Source organism: Poecilia reticulata, linkage group LG5, assembly GCF_000633615.1.
Source record: "Poecilia reticulata strain Guanapo linkage group LG5, Guppy_female_1.0+MT, whole genome shotgun sequence".
NCBI lineage: Eukaryota > Metazoa > Chordata > Actinopteri > Cyprinodontiformes > Poeciliidae > Poecilia > Poecilia reticulata.
Window position 1 is genome coordinate 3,988,153 of NC_024335.1, and position 19,039 is coordinate 4,007,191.

The 19,039-nt window shown below is 38.2% G+C and overlaps 1 protein-coding gene across 11 annotated transcripts in view; it reads left to right on the plus strand.

Moving 5' to 3' along the window:
• The window catches only part of cadpsb (Ca2+-dependent activator protein for secretion b), a 91,222-nt gene that overhangs the window by 45,491 nt on the left and 26,692 nt on the right, over positions 1 to 19,039 (plus strand). For 4 of the 11 annotated variants that reach the window (XM_017304701.1, XM_017304696.1, XM_017304697.1 and 1 more), the window contains exons 10-18: positions 525 to 633; positions 724 to 936; positions 5,277 to 5,288; positions 10,737 to 10,873; positions 10,974 to 11,161; positions 12,342 to 12,443; positions 12,528 to 12,591; positions 12,687 to 12,810; positions 14,586 to 14,654. In XM_017304701.1, the coding sequence (XP_017160190.1) occupies positions 525 to 633; positions 724 to 936; positions 5,277 to 5,288; positions 10,737 to 10,873; positions 10,974 to 11,161; positions 12,342 to 12,443; positions 12,528 to 12,591; positions 12,687 to 12,810; positions 14,586 to 14,654 (1,018 nt within the window). Of the gene's footprint in view, positions 1 to 524; positions 634 to 723; positions 937 to 5,276; positions 5,289 to 10,736; positions 10,874 to 10,973; positions 11,162 to 12,341; positions 12,444 to 12,527; positions 12,592 to 12,686; positions 12,811 to 14,585; positions 14,655 to 15,480; positions 15,514 to 19,039 lie in introns of all 11 variants that reach the window. The other 7 variants (XM_017304702.1, XM_017304698.1, XM_017304700.1 and 4 more) reach the window with 4 other exon arrangements.

The window sequence follows — 19,039 nt, forward strand, 5'->3', positions numbered from 1 at the left end:
TGATGTATATATACTATGTATCACTTCTCTGAGTGTAGATTTGGGTAAGTTTAGGAGAGATACTATTTTCTTTGTAGCTACATCTTGAATTGTGAACATCATCACACCTCTGTCTAACCTGAATGAATGACATGTTCACTGCCTTTCCCCTTTTGAGGAGTGACTAAAAGAAATAGGCATCTGTGTTATGCCATATTTATACCACGTGGAAGCAGGAGGTTATGGATTAATTATTAGTTATTTGACATTTTGGTCTAACTAAATTAAAATTCTAAATATATTTTTTACATTTATATTTTAGGATTTTGTGGGATGACAAAAAAAAAGTTTTACAAGTTGGACTTTCAACATTTTTGCAATATAAGATGATGAAACTGCAAAAAACACATTTAAGTTTTGGATTTATAAATTGGTTATAATTAATGTCAAAATCATTCTTGATGTTGTTACCTAGCGTGTAAACAGCAATAAAAATTAACCTGTTTTTTGTCTGCTTAATGTGAGCTCTTTAACTTTGTCTTTAGGTGAGTCAGTATACCTTTGCCATGTGCAGCTACAGAGAGAAAAAATCCGAACCACAGGAGCTTCTGCAGCTGGATGGGTATACTGTGGACTACAGTGACCCCCAGCCTGGTAAGAATGCACAGGGGGAAAAAAAGAATAAAACTGCAAGCAAACATACAGGTATTTTATAATTTTTTAATGTTCTTTGACATCTCAAAGGCTTGGATGGAGGCAGGGCTTTCTTCAACGCCGTGAAGGAGGGCGACACTGTGATCTTTGCCAGTGACGACGAGCAGGACCGCATCCTGTGGGTCCAGGCCATGTACCGTGCTACTGGCCAGTCCCACAAGCCCGTCCCACCCACTCAGGTCCAGAAACTAAACTCCAAGGGGGGGGCTTCAGCCCAAATGGATGCTCCCATTTCTCAGTTCTGTAAGTAACCCATTGCGCAAAAAGTATTTGGTTAGGCAGAAAGCAGTTTCCGAAGCTCTAACCCATAAATGTGTCACACCATGTGCTCCCCACCCCTCCTGCAGCTACAAAACATTCCCGTAGAGCTAACACACAAGCACGCGCACAAATGCATTGGTCTCTCACGGGTTTTCCTCCGGCATCTGATGGACTTCCACTCATTGTCACCACTCCCTCCGTGTTTAACGGCGCACCTCCATGCTACTCCATCAGTCGGTTCATTAGGAACAACCAACCTGAAAGAGAAGTCAGCATCCAGATGCTGTAGAGTCCATCACACATAGGATTCAAACACTCAGACCAGCGGCCTGGTTAAATCAAGTTTTATCCAGACGTGAAATAAATCCTAATAAATATGTGACTGTACTTGTATTCCTAAGCGGTCTCCAGGTCAGGTAGCAAAGGGAAGGTAAGGCTGTCTAAACAGTGTGCCGTCTGTACCAACTTTTGTTTTAAATGTCTCTTGTGTCCTCCCAACCCCCACCCCAATTTGAGAAGCTAATCGATTCTAACAGCAGCAATTTCCTTCCCTAAGTCAGAGCTTACTCAGGTTGGTTTTGACCCTTGCACTCATTGCTTTCTTCTGATCCTAACCCACAATAACAGCACTAAACAGACCTCCTACCTATCAGAATTAATGATACATATTAACAATCCCCCAATAATAGATCCTGCTATTCAGAAAAAAAAAAAAAAAAACTTTTTGTGTGCATCATTCTTTTTCAAATGTATTAAATACAATTTTTATCAAGAGGAAATGCGGAAAAATAATTGGCTTAGTTTTGGATAAATATTAGTAGTAACAATAATAATAATAATAATAATAATAATAAAAACATGCTTATTCCAATGTTTTTGACTGTATAAGATGCAAAATAGTAAAGTTACATAAAATCCTGTCACGTAAGATTCTCTGTTGTTTCTCCATTGTTTATTTTTCGTCCAGTACGTGATCCTTGTTGTGGTTAGTTGATTCCTCTGCTGCCAGCTGTCTGCCATTCAAAAAGCCTCCTCACAGCGGCACAGACTCCCCTCCTTCCTGAAACATTGTGACAACACCACCACACGTACATGTTTCACCCCCTGGTGGTCTTGAATGGCACTGGGACCATTTTACATGCACAACCCTCCTTACCCTGCTGCAGTGGACACCTAAATAAAGAAGTGTGAGTCACATGAAGGCTCCGCAATTTGTATTTATCAATTTTCTGGTGCACATTGCACATAAAAATTTATCTGTAGTAAAGGGAAATGTGTTTTTCTTTTTTTTATCTAATTTTGACAAAATATTTACATCTTTTTGCCACAATGGCACGGCACAGTGTTATTTATAAAGTTAATAGGATAAATTAAATTTTATTTTATTTTATGTAGTTGAGAAAATATATTTAAAAGAGACACAAAACAAATTCAACAAAGATGCAAAGTTTATGTTTGATGTAGAGAGACATAGCAACATACCACATTTAGTTTCTGTTTTATCGCCTATAGACGTATTAAAACATATCTTCCAAAATGTTTGTATGTTTGATGTGACACATTTTCTGTGCTATTCAACTGAAATAACAAGCACATTTCATCCTACAAACGTTCTCCAAATCTTTTAGATTAGGCAGATATCTCTTGTCGAACCCAGTTTTCAGAAGAGCTGACAGTTTTAGTTCTGCACTCTGTTGCAAAACATTACTGTTTTCTGGTGAAGTTATTATTGTGTTAATTGAGATGCACACTTGGACGAGCAAGTGCTTAAAAATATGAACATTAAAGCAAATAACTCGCAACCAAGTTTTCACACATACGTTACATCTTCTAACGGAGACCTGGAAGTTTTGGGTCAGAACTGACTGATTGCTTCCTATTTCATCCACCTTGATAACTTTAGGCTATTTTGGTAATGCTCTGCATTACTCCTGGTCAAAGAACACCTTTTTTTGTAACTGTGGGCTGACAAGTTCCAATTTGGCTCCTTCAAGCCATAAAACATTCTCCCACAAGTTTTAATTAGATTTTAGGCAGGCCTGGGTTTTTTTCTGTTAAGGAAAAGGCTCGTGTCTTCCAGCCTCACTCCTTAATCCAGACATAAGGAGAACTCATCAAATTGTTGTCACATCTACAACACAACCCAAATTTGTTGAAAATTCATGCAGCTCCTTCAGTGTTCCTATTGGCCTCTTGACGCTTTAGCAGCTTCTCCTGATACCTTTGCACAAGGAGATTATTGTGATCCCTTCTATGCTCTTCGCAGACCTCTGCAGCCTTTATTAAAGGACATGCGTGAGAAAGTGTTAGAGGAGAAATCCTACTGAGAAACCAAAACCTTACTTTAGTTTTACCAGATTCACCATCACTGATGCCTATTTCACCTTTTTTAATTGGTATATGTTCTCTCCTAACACTTTTGTTTGTTTTCAGTTGAATTGCATGAGACATATGTCACATGAAGGGAGTGGGACACTTTAAATTCTACCTATAAGCATTTAATGTATTAGTTATTGGCTCTTACTGTTCAAGAAGCCACAGCCCTTCCACTGGGTTTGCAAAAAGATCCCAGTTTGCTGCGAGAGTTTGGCGCAGAGTTGTTCTAGTTGGACGGCATGATGACTGACTTTCAAGCATGGAATTAGCAAGTAGTTCAGGAGTTTATTGCTCTTCATAGTGTTTCATTTAGATTGTAACATCTGACTTTTCTCTTCATTAGAAAGGGTGAGACTAGTGGTAGTATATCTAATGGATGTGCTGCGTTAAGAGCAGCAATAGCGAGGGCAGTCCTGTTATACGCTTCAAAAACACAGATTTATCAGTTAAATTATTTCACATGAAAGCTCTGAAACTGGCTGCAGTAGCAGAGGCTCTATCGATCCATTTTTCCAATGTGCAGGTTGGCAGTCCAACTACACACCGCTTATGAAATATTATGATCCACCAGAGCGTGACAGGATAGACAAATGCCAGGTGCTTTTGTTAAAATAGAACAGTACGTAGTAAGGATTTCTTGATTTAGACCTTATGTCTGAGTCATTGGAGATGCTGTATCTGCCTTAAAGGTCAGCATAACAAGCTCTATTTTTTTTAGCACTAAACAAACAAATAACTAAATGCCTCCAGTGGTCTTGTGAAATTTGGTTTATTAAAGTCACCAAAATTTCGACGCATCATCTAAAAAATACATATATTTTTAATTTTTTATATGCAGTGCAGGATATTTTGTTGACAAAGAAAAATGTAAAATAATTAAAAAAAAACTCCAGAAGAGAAATTTAAAAAGTATTTGCTGCATTGCAATAGATTGCAGTGTAAATTTTAATTGAGACACAGGAGACTAAATAACATATAACACTATTTGAAAGTTTCAATCAAGTCTAATAAAATTGATTGCCTTAAAGACATTGATTATAGAGGTCAAAAATGACATACACTTAAATACATATTCTTTCATTACTACTTTCTGGTTGCTTTTTGAAAGCATCAAAAACATCATCTGTGAAATAAATGATTATTCCAGTTCAGTCAGTGAAATACAGAGCAGGAAAAGGTTAGATTTATGAGGTTCCATATACCCACAATACTTTAAGTAGGACTGGGATCTGAAAAGCAGTAATAGCCTTACCTGTTAGTGCATTTGGGGATGTACTTTCTACAGATGCAAAGGAGAAAGTTACCTGGTCCAAAGAAGAATCCACATGTGTTCAAAAAGTGCCCACAATAAGTATCATTATCAAAATCCTTGGCTATATGGTAATACTGGGTCAGCATATTCAATTTCTCACATATTTTTGCTATTTTCTAACATAAATGTTTGACATAAAACAAACTACCTTTTGTTGATACTTTATGTTCTTGTGTTCTCGCCAGTTTCCCTTTTTACAGTAACATTTGTGTTTGATCAGACTGACAGTACTTAACATACAGCTCTCGGCTCCTTTAAGTACTCGTCTTTTTTGTCCCAGAAGAAACTAACTGCAGTGGAGTGATGAGGATCGTAAACTGTCTTCTTCTCTCTGTCTCTCTTCTTCTTCTTCTCTCTCTGCCTGTCTTCCTCTTCGTCTCTTTTAATATACCTGGACATCTGTTGTTCACACATCCTCACATGTGCTCACACACCTCCGCCCAACACACTCTCGTGTTAGTTACAGGCTGTTGTTTTTTCAGTTGTGTTTTTATCTTCTTCATGCTTTGCCTGGACCCTTCTTTAGTAAATTGCAGCTGCTAGGTCAGGGTCTCTCGTGATTTGCTCTCCTCCAGCCTTGTTGCTAGTCTTTATGTTATTCTGGTTTGTCCCTTCTTACCCTGCTGTCTTCTAGCTGGACTCAAGGGTAAGTGCTTCCTTGTAGCCGGCACTGCTCAGATAATCCCCGGCGATTATCTGACAAATGCAACGTTCTTTCTCTCTTCTCTCCCTCTTCTTCTGCTTCTTCTTCTCCTTTTTCACGTCTCGCTTCATGTCTTAGACATTAGCTGATTAATTTTTGTTTTGTTTTTAATAACCTCAGCTTGAGGATCAAAGTAGAAGCATCCATTCGTGCCCGTATAGGATGCATGTATTTTATATCTAAGAACTTATTATTTGACTCAGTAATGATTGACGTTTATATTAAAGCTGTTTCTGCATAATTGCCTTCTCTCTTTTTTCTTATTGGTGGCTGGATCCCTCAGAGTAAAGATACCCTGTAATAAAACTTGATTAAAAGATTAGATGGTAAACTGTTTTGTGGTTATGAGGAAGGGAAAGCAGACGGATTTATTTGCCGAGCAAAAACAAAAAAATATATCCTATTGTACCTTTAAAGCGATTCAAAATTTATATGTAAACTCAGCAACAAAAGAGTCTGGGAATATTATTTAGGTCAATAACTGTAAAATCTGATTAGTCACCTTTCCACGAAATGAGCTACACAGGTAAATGTTGGGGCACCGTACCCCCAAAATATGGCAAATTCCAATGCAATATTCTATCACTGGTATTAACTCTGGTTCAACTTCATTGCAAACGTATTGACTGGTCCGTTCATGGGACCAGAACGTTTTTGAGTTTGAGTGCACTTCACTCAAACTACAGCAAATACAGCAACTGGAAGTTGCTACCAATGACCAACTTTTTTGAGGCTGGTCATGTCAAAGTCAGACGTCCTAGAGTTGGGATTCCAAAGAAAAGCCCAAACAGACTAGTCCCTTTACTTCTGCTAGAAAACAACAACAACAACTGTAAGCTTTGTTCTTGAGATTCACACTCAAATTTTGTACAACATCATCACTGACCAGGAAAACAAGGACGACCTTCACCGTGTAACTTATTTGCAGGGATGACAACGGCACCACCAGTGGAACGAAAGAAAGAATGTGAGGCAATGTCACGTTATGTGATGAACTACTCAAAGTGTGGAGATGGCATGGAGAATTGCTGCACTGATTGTGTGACATCTTTCAATGAGGAAGTGTCTTGGTGTGAGGAAATGTCTTTCCTACAGTCAAATCAAAACCTGTCCATCAGGGACTCAAGCTTCCTTATATTCTAACCCCAGACATGGAATAATCTAATTCTACATATATGTACTGTTTATAGTTACCATACAGAACTACTTAATTTTGAAAAAAGTATGCAGAGAACTTGAGACACAGTAGTTTTTTAAGGGTCGCATTGCTTTCTAAATAAAGTCTACAGTTCTGCCCTGAAGCAGGAAGAGAAAAGAAATGACAGTAAAAATGTACATAAAATATAAAAAGCTAGAAAGTGTCTAAAAGTGAAAAAGACAGGAAATGCCAGAACCACAAAGTCAGGATCATCACAGAGTATGTTCAGAAGTGGAGGGAATGGTCGGAACGGTTCAGGTCCGCTTTATGTATGAATGAGCAATAATACAGGTACGTTCATCTGCTGCTGATCAAAGATTGACATGGCTGAGCTGATGATGCCACCTGGCTGTTAAGATTACACAATATGAGGAAAACCTGAAATTGCGATATTGTTGCTGAATGATGTGACGTCTGTCGTGGTTAACCAGCATTTTCCTCAATCTTTTCTGTTTTTCATCATAATCAACTTGCTAACTTAGATCAATATCAGATGCATGTTTTTGGTCAGTGATGTTTTAATACATTGTTCTTGAAGTACTATAACCTTCAAAATATTTCATCAAATGAGTCTTTTGTGATATTGTTCACATTAAAATAGTAATGACCTTTGAAATTTAATATTCAGTGAAGGTCTACTTTGTCTGGATCTTTTATGGGCTGTTGGAGTTACTGACACAATAAAATGAATTAACTATTACAAATGACCAATATTTATGCAGGATTTTCCCTTTTTCTAGATAAACAATCATCTAATCCTACTAAAAACAGAAGAATTTTGCAAGAGACCTTTGCACATCCCACATTTAGCTTTGCTGCTTTTGGCATTGTGCATTTTCTTTGCAAAATGCAAAAAAAGTAGAAGTAAAGGTGACTAAATCTGATTAAAACGTAACCCATTTGTTTAATTGTATGTGATAAATGATTGTCTTAAATAATATTTCCAAACTGTTTAGGGAAATTTATTTATGTGAGGAGAGGCAGTACAGATGCAGTGCTGTTTGAAAAATGTATCCAATGCATAGTAAGTGTTCATTTTTATGCTTTATTTCTGAGGGCTCAATTACTTTTAATTATTTTTTTTCTTTGAGCTTTCCTTGATGAGAGTTGGCAAATATGTATGCGGAGTATTCTGAATGCCAAAGACAAGGAGTAGCCACTGCCGCCCCTTCTTCCAGTGAAAATACTCCGGACCCCCTCCTCCCTCCTCCCTCTTACTGTAGATGGGCCTGTAGACATAGAGGCTAGACCGGTGTTACGCCTCCCAAAAAAAAGGAGAGGTGTCACTATGTTTTCTTTTGACTGCCCTTGTTTTTGCTTGATATAGGACAACACCCGTGTCATGTGTCCATACTTCTGTACAAAACGGAGAATTTTTCATCCATTCCTCCCCCCCATCTCCCAGAGAATGATAACAGTTCTGCCTCTGTCAGCTTCATGCTATATTTACCCATGTACTTGCACCAAATTGTAATGCTTTTACCCTTTTAGAGTTCTCCGGTAGTGGTATGCCTGTTAGTGTGCTCCTTAGAGATCATGAATACACTGCAACATACTCAAGTATTGTCAACTTGCAGATGCGTAGAGAACAGGAAAAAAAAAGGAATGCAAATTTTAAAAAAAGTAAAGAAGATAAAATGCAAATTTCAAAAGGGGTCTGCAGATGTGCATGACGATCACAAGCGTATTGAAAACGCCGATCTCCAGCATGTTGGAACCTGTAAATGTATGCAAAAGTAACATCATATTCACTTTGTTTTATTTGTGGTCGAAGTTATTATGAACACATTTATGTGAGTTGTGTTCAATGTTTTTGATTTACATGTCATTTAACTAAACTAAAAGAGAATGAATCCTATTTGATGTCTCTCATATTTCAAACTTGCACACACTTTCATAGTCCTCTTTGATGTTTTCTCACCATTTCATTTTTCCACTACAAGATCAATTCTCTTGTCTTAATGTGATTGTTGATTTTACACTTTAACAACTCGTTTCTGTCTCACTGTCCCCCTCAAAAAACCCGTCCAACCAAACAGATTCTCTTTCTCACCTTCAATGCATCTCCTTCAGTGTTTACAAGCATTAAGTGTTTCTGTCCAGATATTTCCTTTTTACACACTATGCTTTTTTCTTCTTTTTTTCCCCTCTGTCTCTTACTGCCATCGTCAGTTTCTACTTGTCCCATGTTTTCCTTCTCAGACTGAAGTGAAAATCACTTAAAGATGAGTGTAACTCTGTAGGGTTCCTTCTTATATCAAGCCAGGACGACACCCTCTCTCTGACCCATAGGGTGACAGTTGTGCCCTGTTGTGTATCTCAGTCCTGTCCTGACGAGATCAGGTCTCCACTTCCCACATCCCTCCACCGAATTGCCATCACTCATTGTCAGCGTCTCCTGAATGTGAAACCTGTCACTTCCACAGAGGACAGGACTGTACCTCTGGTCTCCATCACTGTGTCATTGTCTCTCAGTCTGTTACAATATTTACAAGATAAAAAACATATATATATATATATATTATTAGTAAATGCAGTATGTAAACAAACCCACCAGTGGTTAATTTTTCCAAATGTACTCAGTTGCAAGGCCTTGCAGAAGTATTCACACTCCTTGAACTTTTCACATTTTGCCACAAACTTCAATGTATTTTCTTTTGATTTTGAATAATGGATTGACATGAGGTAGTGCATGATTGTGAAGTGGAAAGTAAGTAAAATACTTCTACTAAAGCTTTCATCCAGGATTGTACTGCATTTAGCTCCTTAAGGCATGATGCAGCCACCACCATGTTTCACTGTAGGGTCAGCGTGATGTGAGGCGTCAGTTTTCCGCCTCACCTTGCATTTGTATGTTAGCTAGAAAAAAGAAAAAGTCTTGACCAGAGTCAATTATCTCACTTCTTTGATGTGCCCCCTAGATACTGTGTGGAAAATTTTAAATAAGACATTTCCTTCTTGTCTTTCATGAATGGTAGATTTGTGACAGGCGGTTATCATATCATATCGACACACACACGCTCTCCTTGCTCAGTCTGTTTTTTAGGTGGATGGCCATGTCTTGGTAGGTTTGTAGCTGTGCAATAATGTTTATTTTTATGATGACAGACTAAGCCGATGAGATGCTCAAGGGTTTAATCTTGCTTTAAACATCTTCAGAACTTTACATCCGATCTGTCTGCTGTTTTTCTTCTTGCTTCTTCACTAATGTTCTTTAACTTATCTCAGAGATCTTCACAGAACAGTTGTATTTATGCTGGGATTAAGCTGCATCCAATTTACTCAACCCAACTTTCAGACATTTGCAAAAACTTTGAAACCCGTTTCTTTTTATTTTTGGTTCTAGTTCACAATTATGTGCTCTGCTTTGTTGACTTTTCGCATAAATTTCAGTACATTAAAGATTGTGGTTGTAAGGTGCCAAAATGTGGAAATTTTCAGGGAGGATTTACACTTTTGGAAAAGACAGTTGTTTGTTGTTTTTTTTTAGCACATTTCAAATATCAAAATGTTTTTATATTTTATTAGATTTTACAAACCAGGCTTAATGTTTTAGTGGTCTTTTTTTTCCTTTTCTAACACAATTTTTTAAAAATGTGTATGTTTCTCTTGAAAACAGCAAGACAAGTTCAGGAATTCATTATGCAGAATAACCAACAAATTTTAGATTTGCAGAAATGTTAAAAATATTACTCTTTTAATGTTTCTCTGTTTATACCACAACTTAAAATAATTAGTCTTTTTTCACTAGCACACATATTTGTCAGGACCTGGGTGGCAACCTTTGAGAATGGCAGAATCTATTGAATGCATACAGACAAATTGTTTATTAAATTTCATCCAGTATTTCTTCAAACGTCTTTTGAATCTTAAATAATGTCTTTCTTCTATAAAACAAGAGGCAATGCAACAAAGCTGCATGAATGCACAAATAGCCGAAGCACCATCCCTCTGAGCTTAGCTTCAGATTGATAGATTTATCCACTAGTAGAAAAATTGTAGACATCAATGCACTCTTTACGCTGTCCAACACAATGCAAGTTGACAATGTAAGCTGTAATTGTTATAATTTGCCCTTAGAAGTAGCTGAACAGTCTTGTAGAGTTGTACTGAAGCATCGCTGTTTTCCTTCACCTCACTGACGTCGTCTCCTCTGAACCGTGTGTTTTTCCTTGTGCCGTTTGGCTGGATAGACGCTGACAGAGCTCAGAAACATGGCATGGATGAGTTTATCTCCGCTAACCCCTGTAGCTATGACCACGCCTCGCTTTTTGAGATGTTGCAGCGGCTCACACTGGACCACAGGCTCAATGACACCTTCTGCTGCTTGGTGAGTGACTCTCTGTCAGGTATCATGCTTACATGAAGGCGGGGGGAGAAGTTTGCTGCTGGGCATTCTTTCAGTCTCCACATGCTTGTGTGTTTTGCAGGGATGGTTCAGCCCGGGGCAAGTGTTTGTCCTGGATGAATACTGTGCAAGGAACGGAGTTCGAGGTTGTCACCGACATCTGTGTTACCTACGCGATCTTCTGGAACGGGCAGAAAACGGGGCAATTATCGACCCCACTCTTCTGCACTACAGCTTTGCTTTTTGTGCATCCCATGTGCATGGGAACAGGTGTGCACTCTTCTTTTGACCTGCAAGCCACATTTACCAAGTTTGATATTAAAAGAAAAATGTATGTTTTTTTTTTTTGTATTTCCAAATGAAAACTTAGAATTATATTTTTGATTAATTGAGCAAATCTGGTTTTGAATTCCTGGATCATTAACCAAATATGTAGTTAATATATTGGAAACACATTTGTTTCAAATAGAACAATTCTTTATGCAAAGGTGTTTTATAGGAGATGGTAGAGTTCTATGAATGGGCTTCTCTATCTCCAGTCAATATCTTACCTGCTAACATTCAGAACTATTAGTTTGGATGAACAGAAACAAGTGAGACTAAAGAGTTTGGACTTGCCAATGCACGCCGCTCGGATCTCACCAACATGTCCTGTCCAATACGTATTTTGTTTCTGGGTCAGCTGAATCACTCAGCCTCTTAAATCTTTTGGTAAAACCTCGTATGTTTTAGAATCTAGTCTTAAAAATACTCTGATATAAGCAACTTTAATATCAAAACTTTTACTGTCTGTGTTTTTTTCTTCAAACAACAAAATGTTTTAAGGAGAATAGTTAATTTCTCACAAAGCACAGCTGACGGCTCACAGCAACAGCTGGGGAGAGCGGACTCTACAGGAGCGGACATAAACCTCCACCTTTCTTTTTTTTCTTCCAGTATACTTTTTGTCATCTTTACGTTTGCTTATATTTAAGTTATTTTTTTTTAATGTATTTTATGTTATCAATTTTGTGTCTACATATATTCTTGTTTTCTACCATTTTCTTTGTTTTTCCTTTCTTCTCTGTCCTTTGTTGCATAGTCTCTCACTGTCCATATTATTCATCCTCCCATGCGTCCGTAAAAGTCAGAGAGGGCAGCAGTTACTGGGGGCCGCTGGGCTACGAGGCTCTGGTTTCCCCACAGAGTGCCCAAAGCCCAGATCCTCAGGCTGCTGCTAGGCGAGCATGCATATTCAAGTTTAAGCAAAGAAAGAAGTCCTTTCAGAGCGAAAAAAGGTGAGACTGGAGAGAAACGTCATCTCAAAAGGCTTTGCTGTTGGCTTTTAGGGAGCTGGTAGTGGGCCACCAGAGTTTTATCTCACTAAAGTCAGATGAGAGTATGCTTAATAATCAGTGGCACATCTAAAAGACTTCAGCTGGGTAAAAGTGGATGGGTGTGATCCTCACAGGCCGGACGGACTGAGCACAGTGAAAGTGGATGAGAAGGAGCGCTTTGAGGACATTAAAGAAAAGTTGCGCGTCATTTTGGAGAACCACATTGTACATTTCAGGTGACTAATCGTTCAGCAATCGAACAATACCTACGCATGTTTTTTTTTTTGTTCTCTCATTAAACATTTGGTCTTGCCTTGCAGATATTTTTTCCCCTTCGGTCGTCCAGAGGGTGCGCTGAAAGCCACTTTGTCTTTGCTGGAGAGGGTTTGTAGAGACACAAAAATCACCATGCATTACGGAGAAATAACAACTATTATGTAATTGATGTATCCGGGTTGAGTATTTGCTTTCTCATTTAGGTTCTGATGAAGGATATCGTGACTCCAGTTCCACCTGAAGAAGTCAAAGGAGTGATTCGCAAAAATTTGGAGCAGGCCGCTCAGCTCAACTACCAGCGGATCAAAGACTATGCTAAAATTGAAGGTAACCAGAAAAAATATATTTGAGCAAAGCATAGTGGTTTTTGGAGAAAACGAAGTGGAAAGTAGAAAAACACGTTGAACACACATGGTTTAATTCCCTTCATCTTCCTTTTTCTTACTACAGTTTGAGACTCTCCCTGTCACTGCTAGCTATGTTATTTACACTAGTTGAATTTACTTGAGATATGACCAGTTTGAGCCCATTTCCCAAATGATTCATGGCACGCAGATGATTATTTTTTTCTTTAACAGTGTGCCATCACTTTCTGTCTCTCCGTTCAATAACTCTCTCCTTTGTTTCAGGCCTTCTTTAGCTCTGTGCTGTTCTGTAGGTCAAGTTGGCTTTTGTGTAGAGGTGTGTGAGTAAAAATGCATTCAAATCCAAAGCCCTGAAATCTGTTGATGTGCTGATTTCTCATTGTGCCTTGAGTATTCTAGCCTGACATTAGATGGTTGGACCAGTATCTCAGCTTGACTTAGTGGCCACTCTGACTCCCAGTTCCCAGCCGATGCATCTTCCCCATCCCTCCCACTTTCTCACTTTCTCTCTTAATATCTATGATTCCTCAAGCTGATTTTGCGTCCCCCCTGCCCCCCCGCCTCCCTTCATCTTTGTCCAATGATCCTGCTTAAGATCACAATCTTCTGCTCTCTGTCCTTTGCTGTCTGCTATGCTTTTCTCTCTTCTTCCACAGATATTGCTTTAGATACCTTCAATAACATGTTTCATTTAGCTTATTTAAAAGAAATGCTGGGATTGCAGAGAAAGTGGTGGTTTCAGAGTTTGTCAGCCCTGCAGGAGTTTTTCCAAAAATAGACATGTAAATTATCTGGATTTTCTATTTGCCAAAAGCATAAAACTGGAAATATCTCTTAATTGGAATATTTAGTGTAATTATCGAAGCATAAACTCTGAATGTTTTAAGTCAAATGTAAAAACAATGTAAAAACTTATGAGGGGTTTACAAACATTTGAACAACATTATCCAAACCAGCATCACCCACCTGCATGTGCTTTGAGACATAACAATGTGACCTTTCTTTATTGGCATGAGCTATTATGAAGAAAGACAACATTAAGGCTTAATTTATCAGTGCTGTGCAAAAGTTATGTCACCCCGCATTTCTTCCTACCAAAGTACCACTGTAGTTCTCCAAGTTTTCCAGACGTTTATCCAAGTTTTTCCATGGATTCCATGTGGTTAGTAACTCCCATGAATATTAGTGGTCTACTCTTTTTATTTACTAAAATTACCTTTTTATCTGATATGCATATTTGTTTATTCACCCATGTGGAATTTGATAATCTGATACTCAAAAATGTAAAAACTGAGAAAATGTGTAAAGCGAGAAATACCTTTTCACGCATGAAAGCAAACTGAGCATCTTGAAAATTAAATGTACAAGCAGAAAAGACAAATTAAGACTTTTGCACAGTGCTGACGTACAGTCTCTTCCCATGTCAAACATTTGACTTACACATATAAAGTCAAACTTTAACATTGTTAAAGATTTCTTGAAAGAAATCCCCTAGGGTGCTAAAGATACTAAGGCTTCAGTCCTTATTATCTTTTCATGCTGTGTGAATTTACTTCCCCTCCTTTCCTTGTGAGACGCCTGGCTCAAAATAAACCAGATGTTTCATTTAACTGCTGGGCTTGCTGCCCAGCACAATGCCAGTTTCACCTGGACAGCCCTCCTCCCATTGGCTTCTGAACTCCAGCCCTCCCACTTCTGACCCTAGCCTCTTGCATGCTACAATCCTGTTTTTTATAGGGAAAAAGAGGGAAATGTATGAGCACCCTGTCTTCTGCTTGGCCTCTCAAGTGATGGATTTAACCATCCGTGAGTACCCTGATCATCCTCTCCCCGCTCTTTCATCCCTCTTCGGCCTCCTCTTCTCCTTCAAAGATGCTGCTCCTGCCGCCATGCTTGCTTTTATCTGTGCCTTTATGTGTCGGAGTGAGTGGGGAGCACACCAGTCCAGAAATCTGTGAAGTGCCGAGCTGAATCGGTCGGGGGTCCTCTTTTAGGCACCGTCTGTTTGTGATGGAAATGAATGAGCAGTCTGGTCTGTATAGCTTCTTTCTTTTGGTTGGACGCCCATTCCTTTGACTTGAATGCATTTTTAGACTGCGTACATTGTTATCTCCTGCAGTCATTTGGTCTGATCATGTCAGTGCTTTGCCAAACAGGTAGGCTTCTTTTTTTTTATTTCCTCTCTGTGGCACCAGCTATAGTGAAGGAGCCTCTGTCGACTGGGCTTTCGAATGGGGAATACGGTCCAATGTGTGGATTCAAGAGCTCCACTTTTATCTTAACTTAACTTCAATCATATCAAGTCGCTTTAAGTGTCCTGTCTGCTGTGATCACAGTACTTTTACATGTGTCCTGTCTGTTTACAGTAGTCCACGCTTTGTCTGTTTAACAAACATATTGTCACTTTTTTTAATTTTCTGTTTTCCACAGGCTTTCTGTGTTTCTGTTTTTTATATTTCTTTTTAACTGTGATGTCTGTCCGTCTCAGAAATCTCACTCCCTGCAGCTGAAACCACCCGAGCTGAACAACACCTCTGAGTCCCAAAGTACCGTGAAGCTAATCACAGAGATGTGCTGACTCTAAACATCTGCTTTTTTTTATCTTTTCTCTCCCCTTTTTTTCTTGCCGAAGTTGAGAAAGGTCAAAAGGATCAGAAGGATCCAGGTGATGCTACGTTTAGCTTATGGTTTAGCTACAATGCACACAAATACAGACACACACTCCCTTCTCTTAGACACACATTTTCATTCCACATGGACTATTTACGATTTTATCACATGAAAAACAAAAAATTCTCAATGTATTTTATTAGGATTCTATGTGATAAACCAACACAAAGAAGTTTATAATTGCGGTAGGTAATGATACATTTCTTCTTACAAATTAATTTCTGAAAAATGTGGCACTCTTTTGTATTCAGCCCTTTTTCTCTCTGATCCCATGTGACCGGTTGCCTTAGGAGTCAGCTAGTTAGTAAATGTAGTCCAGTGGGTTGGGAATAAAGTCGTAAAGAAGTTTAAAGCAACTTTTTTGTCTTATCATCAAAAGATTGAGAGTCTTTCAAAACTGCAAATCTGGGCTGTTCATCTTTGCTAACAGGCATTTTTCAAAGACAGATATTGTTGTTTTTGGAGCAGCTGTTGACTTTCACAGCTACTTTGGAGAGTATTTTGACACAACAGCGATTTGTCAAAGTAGGAGTAAAGCTATTATTAAAGGAGGTCATGGGAACTAGAGTTGATAGGAAGGCAGTAGTTGATGGGAGAAACTAACTACAGAGGAGTCCTTGAACACAAAGAAGTTACAAGCTGCTAAAGACTTGAGAATGGCTGTAGGTTATCAATCTAGCCGAATCATAAAAATACAGCCAGTTTGAAAACAGGACAGCTTCAGAAATAATATATTCAACTCCAGCTCCAGGGGAGCCTAAAGTTGGTCTTGGAGGGCCGGCATCCTGCATGTTATAGTTCTCTTCCTAGTGGTAGTAACAACCTTTTCAGCATGTCAATGTTCTTCTTAGACCTTCTAATGAGCCATCATTTGATCCAGGTGTGTTAAACCAGGGAGAGCACTAAAACATGCAGGATGCCGGCCCTCGAGGCGCGACTTTGGGCACCATTGGTCTAGTCAAAGTCTAGATCTAAGCCCAATTTGGGAATCTGTAGCTCCAATCTGACTGAACTTGAGATCCTTTGAGAAGACAAATATGTAAACATGTTAGTGTTTTGAGTTGGTTCATCACATACCTCCCTATAAGACCGAAACATTTCTGAATGTAATGTAAATCATGTAAAATATTGTATAATGAAATAGTGAAGTACTTTATCTACAAATCATTCATCTGTAGCACATCATTCCTGTAGTACTTCACAATATGCAAACATTAGTGTGCTTACATCAGTATGCTTTTTTTTATCCAGTAAATATGGTGATTGTACTACTTTATATTTCATGTCCGAACCTTTTCAAGACACATAACCTGTTCTCATAAACTGCATCTTGGTTACAGATGCACTGATTGTAGCAAAAGTAACACATGAATATTTTGGTTTCATTCTGAGAAACCATGAAAATCAAAACATAATACACACTTTCAATAAAGGTCTTACTATATACAATCTCCAATACATTTTCTCAATGCAAATATTAAAAAAAAATTCAATACAGACTGTTTTCATATGATGTAATACTCTAGTCAAATGTGCTGGTGACTTAGAAGGAGTAGAAGATTAGCTGTTATTCTCAATATAAACAAATAAAACCTTGCTCCAGGCCTTGAGATGGTTTCATCACATCTTCAGCCCAACTACAGCAAAGTTTATCTCGCATGCTGCAGCCATTTGTACCATACTCAAGTGAGACCTACATTTAAAAATAAAACACATAAAACATCCAACCATTTGCAGATAATTATCACTTTTGTCAGTTATCTTAAAATGCCTGTGGCTCAGTAAATAGATTGGTTGCTGTTTGATCTTCAGCTTCTCCAGCCTAAAAGCCGAAATGCCCTGGGGAAGGATACTCAGCAGTTGGCAGAAAAATACGCTGCCGTTTCTGGAATTTGGAAATACGTACAGCCCTACATTACATGTGTAGGTGTATGCATGTCGAAGAGGGAGGGATGGAGAGAGGAAAGCGCTCTTTCTGTAAAATAAGTCTAGGATCTGTATATGAGGCACATTTCTAAATTTGACTGCTAAAATGGCATGATAAAAATGATTTATATCTTTCTCTGAATTATTGATTAAAATATTTACTGACAATAAAGCAAAAAATAAAAAAATAATCTTAAATTTACCAGCTTTTTTCATGTTTCTTCTGGTGTTTTGACTGTTATATTTGATGATGAGCTCCAAGTGTTAGACACTGCAACACCTTTTGCCATCACTCTAATCTTTAGCTCCTTCCACTCTGGCTAGGCTAATCTATAACATTAACATTACTTTGAGTCAGAAGAAACATGTTGGGTAAATTAAAAACTTGCTTTAAACTTAGAGCCGCCACAGAAATAATTAGCTTTGGGTTTAACTGCATTAAACACTGACCCAAGCCAGTAAGCTATTACAGCAAAACTACCTGTTTTATGTAGTTACACATTTATGTGCTTTTGATTTAAGATTTCTGTTACCATCCAGTCCCATGTTGAAATTGTACCCATTTGAGCAAACATTGTTGTGCTGTTTTATAACTCCATTTCACGACTTGTACCCGTCTTTTTTAGACGATGTTGCCAATAAAGGTACATCAGTTTCATGCCGTCTTCAAGTGTTTTGAAGATCACTGGTTAATGAGCTATGGGATACATAAAAACAAAAATAAACACAAAGAAACGTCAATTTGTTGTCCAATCTAGCACCAGCACACTGTAAAAATATTGGTTTAACAGCTCTGAAGTAACCTCATCAAGCAACTAGGAGCAGCGATTTAACTCAGCTACAGGATTTTAAATATTCATTGAAACTAGGGTTAAGAAAAATAACCCAAAGTTTCAAAATCCGACAACATTCAGCAACAATTAGAAAAGGACGATGATGCAAAATAATAAAAAGGTATAAAAGTTATTTAAAATCTTTCAGGTTTATAAAGAAATAAAAGCTATTATTTCCATGTCATTTCAGTCACAGCGACTCCAGTAATTATTTGTAATAAGCATTACGTTCCTTAGATTTCACAGATTTAGCGTAGAACGTGTTGGCCTAAAAACCCTGTTTCACTTGATGGATAACTTCTAGGAGTACTGAAACATTTTTACAGTGTGTTTATGGAGTATTTTCAAGTAAGCCGTGCGACAGCTCCTTATACAAATGGCTTATTCAAAACCTGTTCACAAAATGCATGTTTTTGATGCCACATTGCACCTCCATCTCAATGCCACTATTCTTTTGTCTGATACTCCTGCAACATAACTCTGACTATCCTGCAAACACATCAGCTTTGTTGCTCCATGTCATGCATCCCACACAGCGCCTTCCACACTTGCTGGTACCCTTGGTAAAGATGTTTTAAAAGCTCTTATTGCAGTAGCATAATCACACATTAAAATGGCAAGACATTCACTCGGAGTTGGAAAAAAAAAAGCGGTCTGAAGAAATACAAAACATTGGTGCCGCGCTAATTCACACCTCTGTTTTTAATACTTTCCTGCAAGCCCCTCCTGCTACTAAGATAGTGTCTAGTCTTCTTTTTTAAG